Here is a 19,934-nt window from a genome sequence, read left to right on the forward strand (position 1 = left end):
TCCAAATTAAATATGTTTTTTTCTATTTCAAATTATTCTAAGTTGCTAAGGTGATAATCCAGTTTTGAGCTCTACTCTCTTCCACTGACTACTTGGCTCTCATAAGCATAAGAATTCTTGCCCTATTTCCCACAAACTCCATAAATTGACATATCTTTTTGTAAGAAGGGGATATTTTCTTCTACACTTGAGCCCTTACATCTGTGAGATTTCCTAAGTATCTAAGATTTCACACTCTTGCTATTTTCTTAGTGTCAAACACAAGAGGAACCAGGAACTGTTTCTGGCATTTCTACTAATTACTGTGTTTCTCATTCCTTAAATATCTGTGAATTCATAATATTGAATCTGCCACAAAAACCATTTTGAATATTTCTAAATTCATGTTTTTTTCTAAATCCATCCTCACTCTTTTTAATACTTCTTTCAAGGGGCAGAGTACTTTACAGTAGATTACTTTTTTGTTTCTTAGATTAAGTATAGGTAGATGTCTAGAAAAGTGATTCTCCAGTATTTTCTTTCACAGCCACCCCAATACCCACCTTCATCCACTCACCCCACTTGCCACCCCCATTTCTATCACTTTTCCCTTTTTGGGCAGAAAAGAGACTTGAGGGTATTTCACTCAACTAAAGAAATTGCCACTTTACTCCATTTTGCCTTGTTGAAAAGTTAGTAGCAGGGCAGGATGCTCAAGAAACAATGTGATCAAAAGAATATGTTTGAATTTTAAAAAGTAGACTAGTTAGTAGAAAAAATAATTTAACAGTTATGTTGAGTAAGCACAATATTTCTATAGAAAGACAGACTTACAGATCCACTCCTCTGAGACAATGCTTCAACAACCTGTGCCTTAAAGCCCTTATTTAGAATATGTTAATATGATACCATTAAGCAATAATTTAAGGATGGTAAAAAAAAAAAAAAATTTTTTTTTTTAAGCATAGACTCCAGTTGATTCTGTAATACAACAAGCTGTTTCCAGACCACTGGTCTCATAATAAATATTGAGACCTAATACTACTGATAGACAGAATTTATTAAGCTTTTCACATGTGATAGCACATAGTTTTAATTGCATCCAAAGTACTAACAAAAACTCTAGCAATCAAGAATGGCAGCATGTTATAACAATCAACACTTGTGGCTTTTAAAATTTGGTTTTCATAAGATAATTTATACTGAAGTAAATCTAGCCATGCTTTTAAAAAATGCTTTAGGTTACTCCAAGCTTGGCAGTTAACATTTGGCATAAACAATAATAAAACAATCACAACTTAATAAATAACAAATACAACACTGTAGGCCATAATCATATACAGTATAAGGAAAAGGTGGTAGTGTTGAGTAAGTAGTTATTAGAATAGAATACCTTGGCCTGTATGCAAATATGTCTAGACACTGATTCACTCAGCCCTGACACTCAGTTTTCAAAGTAGAGGACAGGTTCTACAGTATCATTTTACAATTTCCAACACATTGAAAACAAGTAGAAAATGATGAGTTGATTTTTATTAATGCATTACATCCTCAAGAGTTATCACCAACCCCTCAGTATAAAAAATTTTCAAGTTATATTAGTCATATAACTTGGTGTGCTTATTTTAAATAGTGCTAAATGGATTAAACAAAGACAACAATGGTTCCCCTAATGTGATTGACATTGTCATTTTTACCAGCTTCTGGATCTAAACTTTCAGGCTTTTGAACTGAACATTGATGAGAGTGTTCATAGTTCAACCTACTGATCACACAGTATGCTTGATTCAGAATGTTATTTTGTAGAAATTAAAATTTTAACCTGGTGAAAAATAGTTGATATAAGTGGTATAATGAACAATACACTGAAATGGTTACTGTCACAAACGGAGATAAATAATGATATAGGAGGTTCCACTCTCAAGTCACCTAGAAGTTTGATTACATATTGTTACTTACAAAACTATAATAAATTGGATGCACAGCTGTTTACTTCAGTCTGGTGTCTTCAACCAAAATATGTGCCTTATACCAAAACAATGCTTATTCCAAAATATTTTTTGTAGCTGGTAGTTCTTCCCTTGGAGATAAAGAAAATACACCCAAACTTTTAATTACCAGGATTCAGAATATTTAAGAGAACAATTTTAGTTACGAATCAAATATACAGAGATTCAAAGAGGGGGAACAAAAGGAAATATTATAGAAGACAAAGGTCAAACTGGCATTCCAGATCTGAAGCAATTTTGTAAAGCAGGAAAACAACTATGACAATCTGTAGCTTCTTAGATCATTCTAGTGAATGTCCCCATTTACTATAAGTGTTTTTATAATGGTGTTTCCTAAATAAAGGAACATAAATGTACACTAAAAGGTGTTTCCCAAGAATAGAGGTGAAGATATTTTCATTTTGTTTAACCCACAAACTATTTGGTCAAAGGAATATGTAAAGCTAAATAAAAGCACATCTGGTAGAAATTCATGGCAATGCATGTTGACAAGATGTGCTTGGACCTTGCTTGCAGCATCTGGCAGTGGGTAGCAGAACAAAGGTAGGAATCTCACAGGCTCTCCTGTGTCTGTTCTGGAAGAGGCTCCGTGGTGGTGGCACTAGCATTTGCAGCCGAATTCAAAACTTCTCCAAAATCACCACCAGCAGGCTTGGTTCCCCCTACTTTAGACTTTAAAAAAAGTTCAAAAAAGGGAAAGACATTATGAAACATAAAACTAGCTGATTCTGCATAAAGTAACTCTAATTTACTTTCAAGAACAAATACATCAGCAACCTTATAGCTCAGTGATTATGATACATGTATGGAATTTAGTATTGTTGCAATGTTCAGTGTGGTTTTACAGTAAAACTCATGCATTCTCCCTGCTGAAATATTCAGATTGGTAAATTCTACCCCTTCCCCTTTCCCCTGCTCCTTGTTCTTCACAGGGAAGTCTGTCTCGAAAACTCTGTAAGGTCTATTATTCTAAAGTACCTAGTGAACTGTCTTTACACTTGCATAACATTTTGTATTCCATCGAATTGCTCATTTAGCTACACTCATTCAAGAAATATTGAATACAACATGGGAAAGAAATATATGGTTTTTTCTCAGTTACAGTATAAGCTTTCTAACCCTTTACTACTTAAAGTGTGGTTCAAGGACCTACAGACTCAACATTACCTGGGAGCTTATTAGAAATGCAGGATCTCAGATATCCTTTCTACCGCACCCAACTCCAGCTACAGAATTGAAATCAACACTTGAACAAAATCCCTGAGTCGTTCATGTGCACATTATAGTTTGTGAAGCACTACTCCAACCTATCTGGCCTGAAATTTTGCCAATAAGCATTTATTTTAATATATCTGCCTTGCATTTGTATAATACTTTTTCAAAACCCTTACACATGTCACTTTATCCTTTTCAATGCTAATCTGTATATGCTCTCTCACTGTTACACTGTCCAACAGGATAGCTAACAGTAAGAAAACAGTCAGTGACCATGGATGCGAGAAGCTCATAGTGGGTTTGAACTTGACCTTGCTCTTAGCTCAATCTTAACTGAGTGGTCAGAGACCCCTTATTTTCACTCTCATTCTTTTTGATCTACCATCCAAATTATTTGGGAAATGTGAATACTGTGTGTTCATTGTTTATTAAATTTATTAAAACACATTCCTTAATTATAGTATCAAATCTCCTTGCAGTTCAACATGTCTAAAACTGAACTCCTTTCCCCCACAACTAGCCCCTTCTCTATTCTTTTTTAAGACTTTATATGGCAATAGCACCTACCTAGCTGCCCCAGACTGACACCTGGGGTTGTCCTTGATTCTTATCCAACTTTTTCTACATCCAATCAATCTTTTTTTTTCCCCTGTCATTTCTCACTTCTAAATAGCTCTAGACTTGGTCCCACTGCACTAACTTAATTCACTCTCCATCATCTTTGGCTTGGAGTACAACTCCATCCTTCCATCTAATCTGCCTGTCTCCAATCGTTCTCCCCTTTGATGTGCAGGGCAGCCACTGATCTCTCTAACATTTACAGAATAATGCACCACTTGGGTTGTTTAAAACCCTTCAATGGCTTCCCATTGCCCCAAGTTCAAACTCTGCAATATGGCCTACACATCTCTCTAGCTTCACCTCCTGCTCAATATCCTACAGCACAGTGAAGTTCTTGGTGGTCCTCAAAAGGGCCCTCAAACTTCAAACATTCCCTTCAACCTAAAATCCTCAATGGACATTACTGAGTCCTCTAAGAGGTCTTCTCTGACCTTCCCTTCCACCAAGCCAGGTGAACTTTCTGCTACTTGTCCTCATCGCACCCTCAGCTTTTCATGTCAGAACCCTTACCTCACTTTAGTTTCATTGGCCATTTAATTGTCTAGACATCTTGCAGAAGGGGTCCATGTCTCTCTTGCTCACTGTGGTAACTCTGGTGCCTAATACTGATTGACTGGCACATGACAAATGCTCAGTAATCACAGATGAATGAATCAACCCAAAATCTAAATGGACCTCATGTTTAATGAAATATAAATGTAATTTAACAAAATTATATCCCCAGCATGTAATTTTACAGCTTCCTTAGGATACTTGGGGTATCTGTTTAATACACTATGCTTTTTTTTTTTTTGAGACAGGGTCTGGCTCTGTCACCCAGGCTGGAGTGCAGTGGCATAATCACTGCTCACTCTGCCTCCCAGGCTCAAGCGATCTTCCTACCTCAGCCTCCCGAGTAGGTGGGATTACAGGTGTATGCCGACACATCAGCTAATTTTTCTATCGTTTTTGGTAGAGACAGGGTTTTGCCATGTTTCCCAGGCTGGTCTCAAATTCCTGGACTCAAGTGATCTGCCTGCCTTGGCCTCACAAAGTGCTGGAATTACAGGTGTGAGCCACTGCGCCCAGCCAACATATTGTATGTTTTTAAATTACACTTTTTAATCTGAATGGTGCCTAGTCATATTTTAAAGCAGATTTCATTACAATTTATAGAATCTAAATATATTCAGGAGAGTATATAGTGAATGACCTGGAAGTTTCTCCTCATGTCCAATGTCAAAAACACATAAGATTCCTGGTTTTCCAGTGTACCATTTCAAAAACTAACGCTTGGGGCAGATTTCAAGGAAAGGCTATAACAGTCCTAACAATATTGAGAACTGAATTTTAGTAATCCTTGACTTCCTGCAACTACAGTTTGCTTTCAAATATATGACTTGTCACTAAGAAAAATAAAGCAGGTCTCTTGAAATGACATAGAAGAATGACTCTTATATATATTTTTACTCATCAGATGCATATTGAGCAATGTGCCAAGAACTGTTCTAAGCCTTTGAGAAGTATCAGTGACCAAAAAGAACAGGTCCCTGCATTTATGGCTCACAAAGCATCCTGCTAGTGAGGGCTGAATGAATAAGCTGTAGGACTGTGTGTACAGTATAACTCCTCTTCTGAAAAAACATTCATATGTCTGCATACAAACAGAAAAGGTGTGTACTAATGTTTGTATGTTCAAGAAAAAAACGATCCAAACATCACACACCAAGGCCTGTCGGGGGGGTGGGGTGATAGAGGAGGGATAGCATTAGGAGAAATACCTAATGTAGATGATAGGTTGATGGGTGCAGTAAACCACCGTGGCACGTGTATACCTACGTAACAAACCTGCACATTCTGCACATGTATCCCAGAACTTAAAAGTATAATAAAAAAATTAAATTAAAAAAATGATCCAGATCACCGTAGACTGTTTTATTTCAATAAATGTACCCTGCTTTTAAAGATGCATTTCGTGACTCAAAGTTCTGAAAGACTAAACTGAATATTAGTTTTTAAACTGACTGATAAAAAAACATTTAAGATACTAGTTTTAATCCTTAAAATATATCCCCTATAATTATCAGAGTTAGGAAGTAATGAAAATATGGGTTTTATACAAACTCTGTAGAGAGGGTCGAGGAATAGATGGGAACTAGACAACTTTTGAGGTTGCTTGTGATCCTAAGAGTTGATGATTTTATAGCTTTGAATATAATCTCAAAGATAATATAATTTACAAATCAATAAAGCTCATTATTATGGGGAAATGTTCACCTCCACTAAAATCAAAGAAATCAAAAAATAAAAACAGTGAATCATAAATGATCATCATGGCATCATTATAATAATAAAAATGTCTAACAATTGAGGACTAAACAAATAATATCCATTATAAGGTAATACAGGCCAGGCGTGGTGGCTCACACCTGTAATCCCAGAACTTTAGGAGGCCGAGGAGGGCGGATCATGAGGTCAGGAGATCGAGACCATCCTGGCTAACACAGTGAAACCCCATCTCTACTAAAAATATAAAAAATTAGCCGGGTGTAGTGGCATGTGCCTGTAGTCCCAGCTACTCGGGAGGCTGAGGCAGGAGAATTGCTTGAGCCCAGGAAGTGGAGGTTGCAGTGAGCCAAGATCATGCCACTGCACTCCAGCCCGGGCAACAGAGCGAGACTCCATCTCAAAAAAAAAAAAGTAATATACAAGCAGCCATTGCACATAATATTGAAAGAGAATACTTACTGATACAGGAAAATGATTATGATGTATGGCTACTTCTTTTTTAAAGCATAACAGCATAACAGTACATACATATATCACTGTCTGAGTGGTAGGACCAATTTTTTGTTTTCTTTCTTGTGCTTCCTATATTCTTGTTAATTGTTGACAAGAAAGTCATATTAAATTTTGTCCACCTACAAAGGTACTTGAATAAAGCAAAAAGCAGCACAAATTTCTAATGTGCCGTTTCTTTGTAAATTGTACATTTCCTTTCAGCATGTGGCATGCTGCCACGCTGCAGCATACACTAAAAAGATATTGAGTACATAACACCTTAAATGTCCACTAGTAACATAAGGAGTAAAGTTCTTTACATTCTTTAGATATTTTTAGAAAGAAATATTAATGTCAATGATTTTCCCACAGCAAAGTTAATTAAGACACCAGGCAATGTATCAAAAAGACCCTGGTCATCTCTCTACTTGCCTTTAAGTTTTCGACCTTTTCTTCAAATGATTTAAAAGTTGGGGAGTTTCTATGGAGAGAAAAGAAAAACAAATAGTAAATACAAATACTGAAAAAAAAATCCAACTAGTTTGAAAATATCATTGATTCCTCTTCAACATTATTCTCAATTGGCAAAAGAACAGATATAATTATCTGTATCATATATGTGCAGGTACATACAAGTATTTATAATGTAAGATTCTCAATTTCTGATCTAATATTTTAAGAGTATGCATTTGATTCCATGAATAGGGCCAGTCTCAGACATAAGTAATATAGATATGGTCAAGTACGTGTGTGGGGAGAGGTAACGAAGCCAGATAAAATAGCAATTCTGTCACCTCCCCAACCAACTTGTCATGGTACAAGAAAATGCCACCATTAGATCAGTTTAATTTTGGTTAAGGTACTATGCTCTAAAATCCCTATTTTGATTCACATCTTCCCTGGCAGAATTTCTACATGAACACACGTCACCCAAGTGGGACAAGCTTATGAGGTTCAATATCAGGGAGCAGCATAATAGACAGGGAAAGCAGGGACCAAAAAGAAGGGGGAGAAGCATAGAAACGGCTTTGCCTACTTCACAACTCTGTCCCAAAGGATGAGGAGAGCACGCTGAGCCTGCAGGACATTCATTCATCCATGTTACATTCACATCTCTCCATATTAATTAAGGAGGATCATAGCGCCTTTGTCTCTCACAAAGGCGCTTTGGAAACAGGGTTTCCAATGCTGTTATCCTATCCAACTGACCTTGAATATCCTTCCTACTACCAAGATGAAAAATGCAAAGAAGGGAAAGGGTTTCTTCCTTCCCACGGTGGTGATGGCAGAACAGTTAAGCCAACAGCTCTCAAAGTGTGGGCCCCAGACCAGCTGCTGCTGCAGCTATCAGGAAGTCGTGAGCAATGCCAATTTTCACCCCAACTCTACAGGATCAGAGGCTCTAGAGGTGGGGCCCAGCAAGCAGGGGTTTCACAAGCACTGCAAGTGATTTTGATGGACGCTTAAGTTTAAGCCAAGCACAGATTGTTAAAAATCCTCTACCTCTCTAGAGAGGTTAGGTGAGGTAATATCACTTGCAAGTGCTAATGAAAGCAGATAGTAGAATTAAATCATAGTTGGCTCCAGATGTCACAGTGGGATGGGGGAAGTGAAAATAGGAAGGATGAAGAAAAGGAGAATGTAACTAAAGCGAATGCAGACAGAGGTGGCGGGACAAAAGAAGGTTTGTTAACAAGTAATGCTCACTTTGTGAACAGATTTCAGACAGGAAACAAAGGTTTTACAAAATAAAATAGAAATAATTTTTTTAAAAACAAAATCAAAACATTTAACGGATCTCTTGCACCCATCCCAACATCAGAGGAAGTGTAGCTGAAAATTGATAGAGTGTTAAACACACAGCTTGTTTCAACGGCAATTCTAGTTCCCTAATTCAGAACAGTTCAAGTTAAACATCTAAATAAAGAAAAATAAAGCATAAGACCAACTACATTTCACAACAATATACTTTACCTCATAGCAGGCATGCTAATTGAATGCTGAATGGAACGTATACTAAGAGGCAGCATTAAAAAGAGATAGAAATAAGGTTAGTATAGTGGTGCTTCGACATTATTAAAAGCCGACAAAACTTAGCTTCCCAGGAGCTTTATTCTTTTGGCGCCATGAAGAATTACCTACTTTTTGAGGTGGAGGGGATCAAAGTTATTCCAACATAATTTACTTTTATTCAGGAGCCAATTAATTCCCAGGAGTTACTAGAGCTAACAATACCACCTCGCATTTTTATAGCACTTTGAAAACTAAAGTGCTTTCACCTGGAGCTGTAAGGCATATAGGCGTTAAATGAGTTACCCTAGGTCACAGCAGAATCAAGAATAGAACTTGGGTCTAATTCAATGTTTATCGCCTCCCCTCAAAAATGAAGCATGCACACACACACATACACACATACACACACAAGCAAGGCCAGGGAAGGGCTCCTAGAAAGACAAGGAGGCAACTGCCCACTCAAGGACAATGCAGTTCACTGACCACTCAGGTTCAAGGTTATCTACTCTTAGCCATCTCCCATAAAGACCACCTCACGAGATGAGAGTGCCTTCATTCCTAGGCTCGTAAAATGATTATATTCTGCTAATATTGTTACTATGCTTATAATAGTTTGACCACTGGCACGACTTTGGTAAATAAACTTTCCTTTGGGTAAAGTGTATAGGTTCAAGGTATTAATTCTCAGTTATATTTAAACATTTTGTGTGCTTATGATTTCCTTTTCTTAAAGACTCATTTGGTACAAATGATAACGTGTCTTCAATGTAGGTCCTCAAATCTAATTTTGCATTAATATCTGATAACATGGAGAATGACTGTGATATATGTCAAATATGCTGGCAATCTGTGTAATATATCTCTCATATTCTCCACTGCACCACTGGTGTATAATGTTAAGAGTTTCATTGAATATTATTTTAAGTATTACAAAAGGCAGCTTGCTTCTTAATCTTTGCATCTTTGGGGTTTTTGAAGAAGAAATTTAATTCTTTGATGTAAAAAGGAACTGTTAAAAAAGTTGGAAACTCGGCCGGGTGCGGTGGCTCACGCTTGTAATCCCAGCACTTTGGGAGGCCGAGGCAGGTGGATCATGAGGTCAGGAGATCAAGACCATCCTGGCTAACACGGTGAAACCCTGTCTCTACTAAAAATACAAAAAATTAGCCCGGCGTAGTGGCGGGCGCCTGTAGTCCCAGCTACTCGGGAGGCTGAGGCAGGAGAATGGCGTGAACCCGGGAGGCGGAGCTTGCAGTGAGCCGAGATCGCGCCACTGCACTCCAGCCTGGGCTACAGAGCAAGACTCCGTCTCAAAAAAAAAAAAAAAAAAAAAAAAAAAAAGTTGGAAACTCTGCACCTGTGTATATATATTTTTTAGCAATAAAGCAGCATGGGCTGAGAATGCAAAACAAAACAAAATCATCAATGAAATATTTAAACATCTCTGTACTTGATGTCTTACATAACAGGAAAAGATACATGTAACTCAGTATTCTCTCTATCCTACAATGGTGGTCAATACCTAGGGTATAAGACTATAATAATCTATTCTGGGAGGAATTTGATAATTCTTTCCCTACTTTGGATCTATCGAAGTGTGTTGGTCCCAGTCTCTAAATTTACAACACCAGAACTCTTAAGTATCACCTGTTCTTCCTCAGACCCTTCTGCTGAAGCTGCCTGGAATAGTCACATTGCCACAAACCACCTTCTACCATAACTGATATGATAGGTGGATCAGTGGAGCACCACCCACCACCGCTAACCTCCCAGAGGCCTACAAATTATTTGGAATGTATGAAAAATGAAGGAGTGAAGACAGTTAAGACTCTTATCCTAGCATATTGTAATTAGGACACTAAGCTGCTGGACACTTAGATGTTGAAGAGGATCTGGTGGGACCAGGTGAAAGCTGACAGAACGCAGAGGAAACCAGTTCCCAAAGAAAGAATCGAATGTAAGCACAGAGAGAGGCAGAGCAAATGAGGTCAGGAGAGGTGATCATGCAGGGAATCCGGCAGGATGGGAGAGGAATAGGTTTCTTGGTTTCTATAACAGAAGCTACTTCAATTTCCCAGTTGATGGAGCTGGTTTGGGTGGAGCCTGGCCTTGCTTCCTTTTCTCCTCTTGAATTACAAAAAAACTTTGTATTTGTGCAACACATTCTTCTTTTTAGGTGAGCTAGAAGTTACATAGCTTTCTGTTCCTAATAATGAAAACTCTTCATTAGGACATTCATTTTGGCAGAAATTGCTGAAAAAGAAGGTGAATAATGGCCAAATATGTGATAAATTCCTTGTCCAGGGACCCACACATTGAAGTTGGTAGTATCAACAAAATGTGGAAACAGGTAGATAAGTAAGTGCAAATTTCAGAATTTCACAGCTAATTCTAGTCACTGTCCCTAAGAACCCATGTAAAATATCACTTCCTCCAGCAGTGGATCGGTTGGGCTCTATACCACTTTACCTAGCACATACCTACTAAATATGTTTCAGTGGTAATATATAAGGAAAGGCAAGGAAGTGACTGGACTGTTTATTTTGTGAAAGAAATCACTGAAATGAATTTGGTGTTGAGCACTTTTCTGTATGCATTATATCCCACTTGAAGATAAATATACCCATTAAACAGAATAAAATCAGTTAATAGAGTCAAAGTCAAGGTCTCTCTGCTTTTACGGTAGCTATTTTAGTAGGAAGAAAAGGAGCACACATCAGCTTCAATTCTATCTGGTTGCTGGATCCTCCCCATAATCCATAGTTAGCTGAAATTCAATTTTGTTGGTAACTAGTCATAATCTAACTATAGGGTGGCTGTTCTTTCATTTCTGACTTCTCTATGGCAAGTTACACAAAGCTTCAACTTGCTCATCATTTTCAGTTTCATTCAAGCTTAAATGTAATATGGAAACCTTCAAAAGTAAAAAGTCATGTTGCTGCGGGACCAGAATCATCTCTAATAGATAGGTTGTAAGAATCGGTTACCATCTGTAAGGCACATTTTGTTAAAAATGTTGCATCTTATTTGTAACCCTCAAATACATTAACCTGGAATCAAACTAGGAATGCAAACCTGGGTTCCTCAAAACGCTGAAAAAAAATCAGGATAATCTGATTCTCACTAAGTACTTTTCAATCTCACACTGCATTTACTCTTACTTTGAAAAAGTCATTTTTTTAAAACAGCTGAATTGATTTTTTAAAAAATATTCCTTGTTTCTAACAGTTATCTGATGCTTTCCTCCTTAATAATAATAAGAGAGGAGCGGGTAGAGGGAGGAGAAGGAAGGAAGTAGCAGCAGTGGGAGGAGGAGAAGGAAAAGTTAATGGCTAACATGTTGGAATGCTTACTATATACCGTGTATGCTTTTCACAGCTATCGATGTAATATTATTCCACTTTGCCCTCACACAATCTTTTGATGCTGGTGATCACAGCAGCTATTGTTCAAAGTGCTGGACAGTGCCCAGAGGGGCACTGTCTTAAACCACCACTGCTCTGGGGAGGCCCAGGAGGACAATGCAGGCTCCAGGACTAGGCATGCTCGGTTCCAGTCCTGACGATCAGCCACTTACACCTGCTGTGCAACCTTGGGGAAGTCACTAAATCTCTCTGTAATATCAGTTTCCTCATCTGTAATATCAAAAACAACAGCATCTGCTTCTGAGGTACTATTGTCTCGCTGGGCTTATAAATGTTAATTGTTATTATAACACATTCTTTAATTGAAACATGAATTAGCATCTACTGTGTATTATACTTTCACATATGCATAGAAAATACGCAAACAGGAGGGGAAATATAAGCATATCACGTTGAAGCTTTCAAATTTCACGTTGAAGCTTTCAAATTTCAGCATTATTTTGGTTTTTAGCTCCACCCCTATCGTCTACAGCAATGCCTGGCACATAGTTAGCACTCAATAAATACTTTTGAGTGAAAGAATGAATGAATAAATGAATAAACAATTTTGATAACTAAAAGTGGGAATATGGGCACGAAACATAGAAAAGTTCATTAAAGTGTTTCAAATTCTAATCAAAAGATATTCTTTTTCTGACATGAAGAAAGAGATCACTTCTTTTCGCATTAAGTGGTGGAAGTTTTCAGCAAAAGGGAATTGTCTAGCAGGACTTTAATGAGCCCAAAACAAATAAATATCTACAGGGGCATATGAAGAAACACACATTTAAAAAGGAGAAATTTTCTTTGGAAATAAAGGCAAAATTAATTAGCACTTCCTCTTAAATATACCAAAAATATTAGACAAATGTGTCTACTGAATATTATAGTATGCTTTTAATAACACTAAAATTTTATGTTTAACCCTGGCACTGACTGCAGTGAGAAGGTTCTTTTAAAGGGTCCCTCAAAATGCTAAAGGCATGAGTCAATACTTTCACATAGGCATAGAAAATATGCAAACAGGAGGGGAAATATAAGCATATCACCCGAGGGAAAAGAAGGCTGCCCCAGAGGGCCTCCCAGGACAGCACTCATGACCACGTCCTCCTTGGCCTTGCTACCACTGCACCTCATTCTCAGGACATCAAAAGCAGCTCTCTCTCTCTCTTCTCTATTTCCTTATACATCTCCCTCCCCTCAACCAAGGCATAAGGCAAATATCTAAATCCCAAGTGCTGATTTATCAACTGACTATGTAAAATAAAAACTGTTGCTGAGTCTAACACATTCAGGTTGGCAAAACTGCTGCATTTTCTCCTTCTATATCCATAATTACATTAGGGAGTAAAATCACTGGCATAAGTTTGCCAGGTAAAATGGATATAGAACAAATAGTGAGTGAGATTAAGGACTAACCACCTATTTCATAGCACTTAGCAAAAGGAGCCTACTGTATCCATCTCCATGGGAGAAAAGGACTTATTGCTGGGAGTGTAACACTCAAATCTACAGCCTAAGCTCCCTTTCCTTGGATAGTTCTTGAGGGAACGTGGCCAATATTTGCCTCTGTGACTCACATAATCTAAAAGATGTAGGTTTTCTTTATATATGTCAACGCATTAAATCAGAACACAATCAGGACTTCTTGGCCTTGAAATTTTTTTTTAAATGCCTTTACCTAACCTGTGATTTGCAAGAATTACAAAGTTTTACTTTCAAAAGATAATCTCATTTCTCTCATTTCCAAATTTTAATCAAAAGCCTTACTTTAACCCCTACATACTGATGGGCAATTAAATATTCATAAAAACTTAATATTTATTAAAAACAAGACTGAAAATGGTACAGCATAATCTCAACTATATTTTTTAAATAAAATGGACAAAGTGACTGTGAAAGGAGCTAGAAAAGAGTTGCAAAACGTAATTTGTTGCTGATGAATTAATAAGACAGCACACACTGAGCCACATCTAGGTATGGCTTTAAGGTATAGAAAGGTATTCTTTAAAGGTATAGAAAAGTCTAGTGATATGTACTGAAGAAACATCGTCCTCAATAGCCTTTACTTTTATATCTTATATTGATGTTTGCATCACATCTAACATTTTATAACCAGTACTGATGAGGCTCTTCCATTCTTAACTTATCCCAAGTCCCCACTCTTCCCCTACTCCACTCTAAGACTTTAAGCTTCATTCTAATAAAAGCCATGCGTTTTTTATGGTTATGCCCATGGAACCTGTCCACAGTAGACACTCTAATGTTAGCAGAATGGGTGATGTGACTGGCTCTGTATTCAGTTACTTATAGCACTTTTTAACTGAATGCCAACGATACACAATCACCTATCATTGGTTACTTGATTTTTTTAAGCATAATTTTAGCTTTAAATAGTTCAACATTTAAAGTTTATATATCCCTATAATTTACTCTGACTTCCAGGGGTAAGTGTCACCAAGATAGGAGCTATAAGTACCTGTTTGCTTACTTAAAAAGGCAAGCAGCTAGACTACCATGAGTGATTGCTTAAGAAAATAATCTGCATCCATAGGAACAGAGATGAAGACTACTATATCATCCTTCCTGCTTATACTCTAAAGACTTTCCTCCACCTTAGTTTCCTCCAACAACCAATTAGATAATCATAGAGTCTGCCTGGGAAAGAGAGAGGTTTCCTCAACATCACAAAGTCTCTTTCTATAAGGCATGGTTTGAGCTAACATCTTTTTAATGTGCTTTTTTTAGCTTAATATTCTTTTCCCTTTTTCAAACCATGAAGTTTCCTTGTGTACGTAAAGAATATAACAAGTGTAAAGAAATAATAAAATCATAAAAACTATAAGCTAGTAAAACAAGTATTAAAAAGTGCAGAATAGTGGCAGATTTTACCTTATGTATATTTTACCACAATAAAAAAAAAAAAGTAGAGTAACCAATAGAAGATGGAAGACTAACATCAGGAGGCAGTACATATGCAGTCTGTTACAATTGCGTAATGAAACCCAGGTGAAGAATTCCAACACCCTTACAAAAGTACCAAAGAAACAAAAGCATCAAAACAAACAAAGTCAGACATTAAAAGGGAGGAATTTTGCATGCCATGGTAAAGCTGCCTCTTTTCACCAAAGAAAAAAGTAAAAAAGAAATGTCAAAATCATTTCCATATCCCTTGAACCACAGTGTCAAATACTTCTTTTAATTTATCAATTACCCATGGTATACAAGAAACCCTCCCTTGAAATTAGGAATGCACTAGAGAAAAAGATACTCCAAACGCAAGAAAATTATGTACTGGACAAACACGATCATCCAACGTAGCATGGTAATCTAATCTCAGCACACTTTTCTTATACAACTGCTGGACTGCAGTGATGGTTCAAACTCTCCTTACCTAAAGGAATGTGAAAAGGCTTGCAATCTGTAAGAAGCCAGAGTAAGCATTAAAAAAGAAAGAAGTTCTGATAAATCTAAAACAATTAAATAACCTAAGTTTTAAACATATAATGTTTTCCCTGGGCTCTAAACTGCTACACAATTCAGTCAGCATAGAGAAAATGAACACCTAATAGATATATACATAATTGTCAAAAGAGTTCAAGAAAGCTATATTTATTACATTATGCTTAGACAATGACAGTCTAAATATAATGAGCGAGGAATTTAGTTATTTTCATATAAAGTATAACACATAAATTGACTAAACCTATTCAACCAAGAAATTCTGGTTGTAAGATACACTTTCCCCACAAATGCAAAACACAAAGCCATGCAATCTGAGCATTTTTTTTTAAAACACAAATCTTGCATGCCAACAGAAGCACAGCTGACTTAAACCACATTTGTCATTTTCATCACTATCCTAATCCACATGAGTGAAGGGGGGGCACAAAAGCACTGTGAAGTGGTTTTATAAAAATGGCAAGGAAAACTCTGCAGACTAATCTAAATGCAAAAAAAAAAAAAAAAGCAACAACTCAAAATCAAGATTTTGGCCTAAGCATGAACGTAGTTACAGCTTACCAGTTAGAATAAAACAGTGCACAAATGAGCATGTTGTAATCACACCATGGTATAAAATGTCACATATAGAACGTGAAGCCAAATCTGAATCGAAGCGTGCACTTCAATGCTCCTGTAGTCATCCTTAGTAACACACCAGGCTCTGCCCACAATCACAGATTTGCAACCAAAGACATACTTACCCTGCATGATCATGAAGAACTAAAAAGACACAGAAGTTCACAACCAGAATTTTTCAACAACCTTAAATGATCATCAGATGATCATTTGATGTTAGAATGCTAGGCCTAGAAGACCTTAGGTGAGCCTTCCAGGTACTGGTTTGAAGGAGTGCCCTCCCTCACTCTAACAGGAGTAGCTAGCATCAACTAGAGCCAAGGTCAGGAAACAGATGCAACAACAATAACATTTTAATTTGCGTCAGCTACTTAATGAGCAAGGAAAAATGAGGACATACTTTACGTCTTCCAGCTTTTTGGTGATGACTGAGCCAACAGACGAAAAAGCAGCTGAGGCCTTCTGTCCAGCCTGGGACAAGGTTTCAGATGTCTTCTTGTAACTATATTAAATTATAAACACACAGAGCAAAGAAGGGTCAGCTGATCTTTTCTAATATCGATTGTTTCAAGTGCAGTGGTCACCACCTGCTGGAGAACTCTCAAAAAGAGAAAACATTTTTCAGAACTTCTAAAATCCTTCATAACCAGCAAAGCGGCATCACCATATCTTCGTATGCTCAACCCTAAGCTCAGGCACAATCTTCTGCAGTGCCCTAGTCCAGCCAGAAAGACAGAGTCCTATAAAGGCAGGGCCAAAGAAGTCAAGGTAAGGGTAAAAATAATCATCAAACCAAGATGAAAATACACAAGGGCCTGAAAGAACTCATACCTCTTGTTCTTTTCTCACATAATCCAAACAAAACAAAAATGAAATCAAATTCCTCAGATGCCTTTGTCAACTTGATTTCCTAAAAAAGGGCCGGAAGCAATTAGTAGTTGGCATAAGTAGGACCCATTTGTATTTTATTATCCAAATACATTTTATGGGCATAGTTTTAAAAAATTTTTGCATGTCTTTAGAGCTACCAAATAAGGACTTGATGGACTTTCAACAAAGTATGTAAAATATGCAATGCTTCAAATTATTCTAGTGTGATATCTGCTATCACGCAAAGCTATAATTTACCACCTCCTTCCCAGCTACCTGGAGATTAGAGAAGGGAAAAGCAAAAACAAAAAAATGACAACGACAACAACAACAAAAAAACAAATAAAATAATATCGTACCTACCAAAACAATTCCCACATTTGGGGAAAGAATGCTCAGGCATTTTTACTTACCCTGTCAAGATCAAATACCAATAAAAAACATGGTTCATGATAATACTGTTGAAAAAATAGTTTCCTGTATGTTTTCCCACTGCCAACTTAGATGCGTAAAAAATGGACCGAAAGATTGGGGACCCAAGTACTGTCATGTTAAATGCAGTTGGCCTCACTTCTGATAGTTAAATTGTAAAACAACTTCTACGCTCACCAGCTCTGCAGATGGCTCTCAATACAGAAGACAGAGCAGTTTGGTTTCTGCTGCTAGAAGCTTGCTCCTCCTTGTGCCGGGAAACAAAACTGCATTATGATAATGCTATATTATAGCATGTGTGGTCAAAAAGACAAAAAGCCTAAGGGATTGACCTCTGCCAAGAGCATATATCTGAGACTATGACCTGAGAATCTTATGATACCTACAGAGCAAGGTTAAAAAAATAAATTAATAATAATAATAAAGACTGGCTCCAGACCTGAGTTTGAATCCCCACTCCACATTTTGAGAGGTTTGTGACATGAAAACTTAATTTGTCTGAGCCTGTTTCCTTATCCAGGGTTATCTTGCCACCCATTCTTACCGGGTTATTCTGAGGACTAAAAGACACAATGTACATATTTGTGGCAAGTCAATACATAACACTTACGGAATTTGAATTTTATTTCTCCAACTGGCTAGCTTTCTTTCTATTCCTTAGAACAAGAGGTCTGGAAAAATCAAAGTTACAGAAAAAGGCAGGCACACTTGAAAATTAGAAAAAAAAGGGTGCCATGTCATCCAAAGAAAAGCTGTTGAAGCATCCTCATCCTCTTTTTCTTCCCCTCCCCAGACAAAAGGCACAATAGCATCCTTTACATTCCCAAGGAAAGTGTATTATCAAGGGAACATACGCAGATGTTGCTGTCACGTCTTGCCACCCTTTGGCAATGTTCTGTTTTAGTTCCTGTAGAGAATTGATTCCAAGTTTCCGCTTGATCTCTGCTAGATGCTTCTCTTTTGCTGCTAACACTTGAGACAGAGTCTGGATTTCTTCTTCTACCTATGAGGAAGGGGTTTGGGGTAGGAATATAGCAAAAGTCATTCATTAAGTTAAGATTATTACCACAGAACTACATCCAAAATTCCAGTCATTAAACATTTTTTGAATCATTTATCTTTCTCTCTAAAAACAATATATAATGTTGTTGAGTAAACTGGTTACTTGCTGATCTCTCATGTAGAGCTTCTCTCTCCTCCTCCATGGGAGCTCTTTATAATCCTATCTTAAGCTGTTTTGGGCCTTCTCTTCTCTCCCTATACTTCCTTACTCAGCTATCTCATGTAGGTTTAGGACTCAAATTTCTACACAGATAATACTTAATAAAGCACTCTAACATCCACTCTCCTGACCTGTGGGTCTGCCTTTCCAGCCCAGACATTTCTATTTGAATGCCTACAAAACTTGTATTTGTATACTAAATCAAAATAATCTCCACCCCCTACCAAAACACACACAACCAAGCCAAACCCAAATCCAACCTCCTTGCAAATTTGATATGCGTATATATACTGGATACATATACTCAGTCCCTGTGTCTGGCAAAGTCATGGCCATAATAAATCAAACCGCCTCCTCTTGAGAGCCCTGCTCTCAAGGGTTTCATGTGAACCCCTTGATGCTGACTGCCCAGACTTGACTAGGTGGTTAGAGGTGGGCCCTGACCCACGGACAGCCATCCATCAAGAGCCAATGGATGAGCCCAGTGTGAAAAGAGGTGCTCAACTATTCAGTCTCTCTCACTCAGGAATCTAGTTTGAGAAGTGAGATGACATTGCGAGTAGAAGCTGAAAAAACTTGAAGAAGCCTTGAGGTATAGGTAGGCTACAGTGAGATTATGAAAGGTATGGAAAGCTTAAATATGCTTGAGGAATCTAAAACTAAGCAGAAGCTATGAAGAAAAGGAAAAAACGGACAGAGTAGAACAAAAGGCTAATCCAGGAAAACAGGGAAAATGGTGGACTCTCTATTTCAGAAACAGGGAAAAGGGTGAACTGTCTATTTCAGAGAGAAACAGACACCATGTGGAAGAGACTTTAGGTCCCAGGAAATTGAAAATCTAGGTCCCTAAAGTATATCCATTAACATTTAAGACCCTCAGAGAAATGCGTCTCCTGGCTTGTTGCAAAGCCATATTCTCAGCCCTGACCTGCACGGTATTTCTATGATTTCAAAGACAACATGCCCTTTAAAAATAACATAGAGTATTGCTCAGTCAAATGTTTTCACAGATGTTTAAATCTTTAGAGAACATAAAACAAAGAAAATTAGTGCAACAGAGAAAAGGATAAATCAAATGTGATGCAGCTGCCAAGAAAAAAAAAAGAAGAAGAAAAAGAACCTACAACACCATTCTCAGACAAGATTAACTGGAACGGAGGTCCCTCAGAACAAATAAATAATCCCCTGTGCTTGTCAGAGTCACAAGTACTGGACCCAGTTTTGTAAGTCACATTTTAAGATGTACATTGACAAAGTGGAATACAAGAAGAAAAGGACAAAAAAAGAGGAAAGAATAAGGTTCAAAATTAAGTAAATTAAATGATTTGC

The 19,934-nt window shown here is 37.4% G+C and overlaps 1 protein-coding gene across 1 annotated transcript in view; it reads right to left on the reverse strand.

Annotated features, from left to right (window-relative positions):
- Positions 1-1,021: 1,021 nt before the first annotated feature.
- Positions 1,022-19,934, reverse strand: part of TPD52 (tumor protein D52) — a gene marked incomplete at its 5' end in the record, with an annotated part of 141,843 nt that continues 122,930 nt past the window's right edge. The window contains 6 exon segments of the mRNA NM_001133617.1: positions 1,022-2,660; positions 7,017-7,065; positions 8,559-8,600; positions 15,396-15,422; positions 16,482-16,583; positions 18,238-18,386. Coding sequence (NP_001127089.1) covers positions 2,541-2,660; positions 7,017-7,065; positions 8,559-8,600; positions 15,396-15,422; positions 16,482-16,583; positions 18,238-18,386 — 489 coding nt within the window. The 3' untranslated portion in view covers positions 1,022-2,540.

This window comes from Pongo abelii, chromosome 7 (assembly GCF_028885655.2).
Source record: "Pongo abelii isolate AG06213 chromosome 7, NHGRI_mPonAbe1-v2.0_pri, whole genome shotgun sequence".
NCBI lineage: Eukaryota > Metazoa > Chordata > Mammalia > Primates > Hominidae > Pongo > Pongo abelii.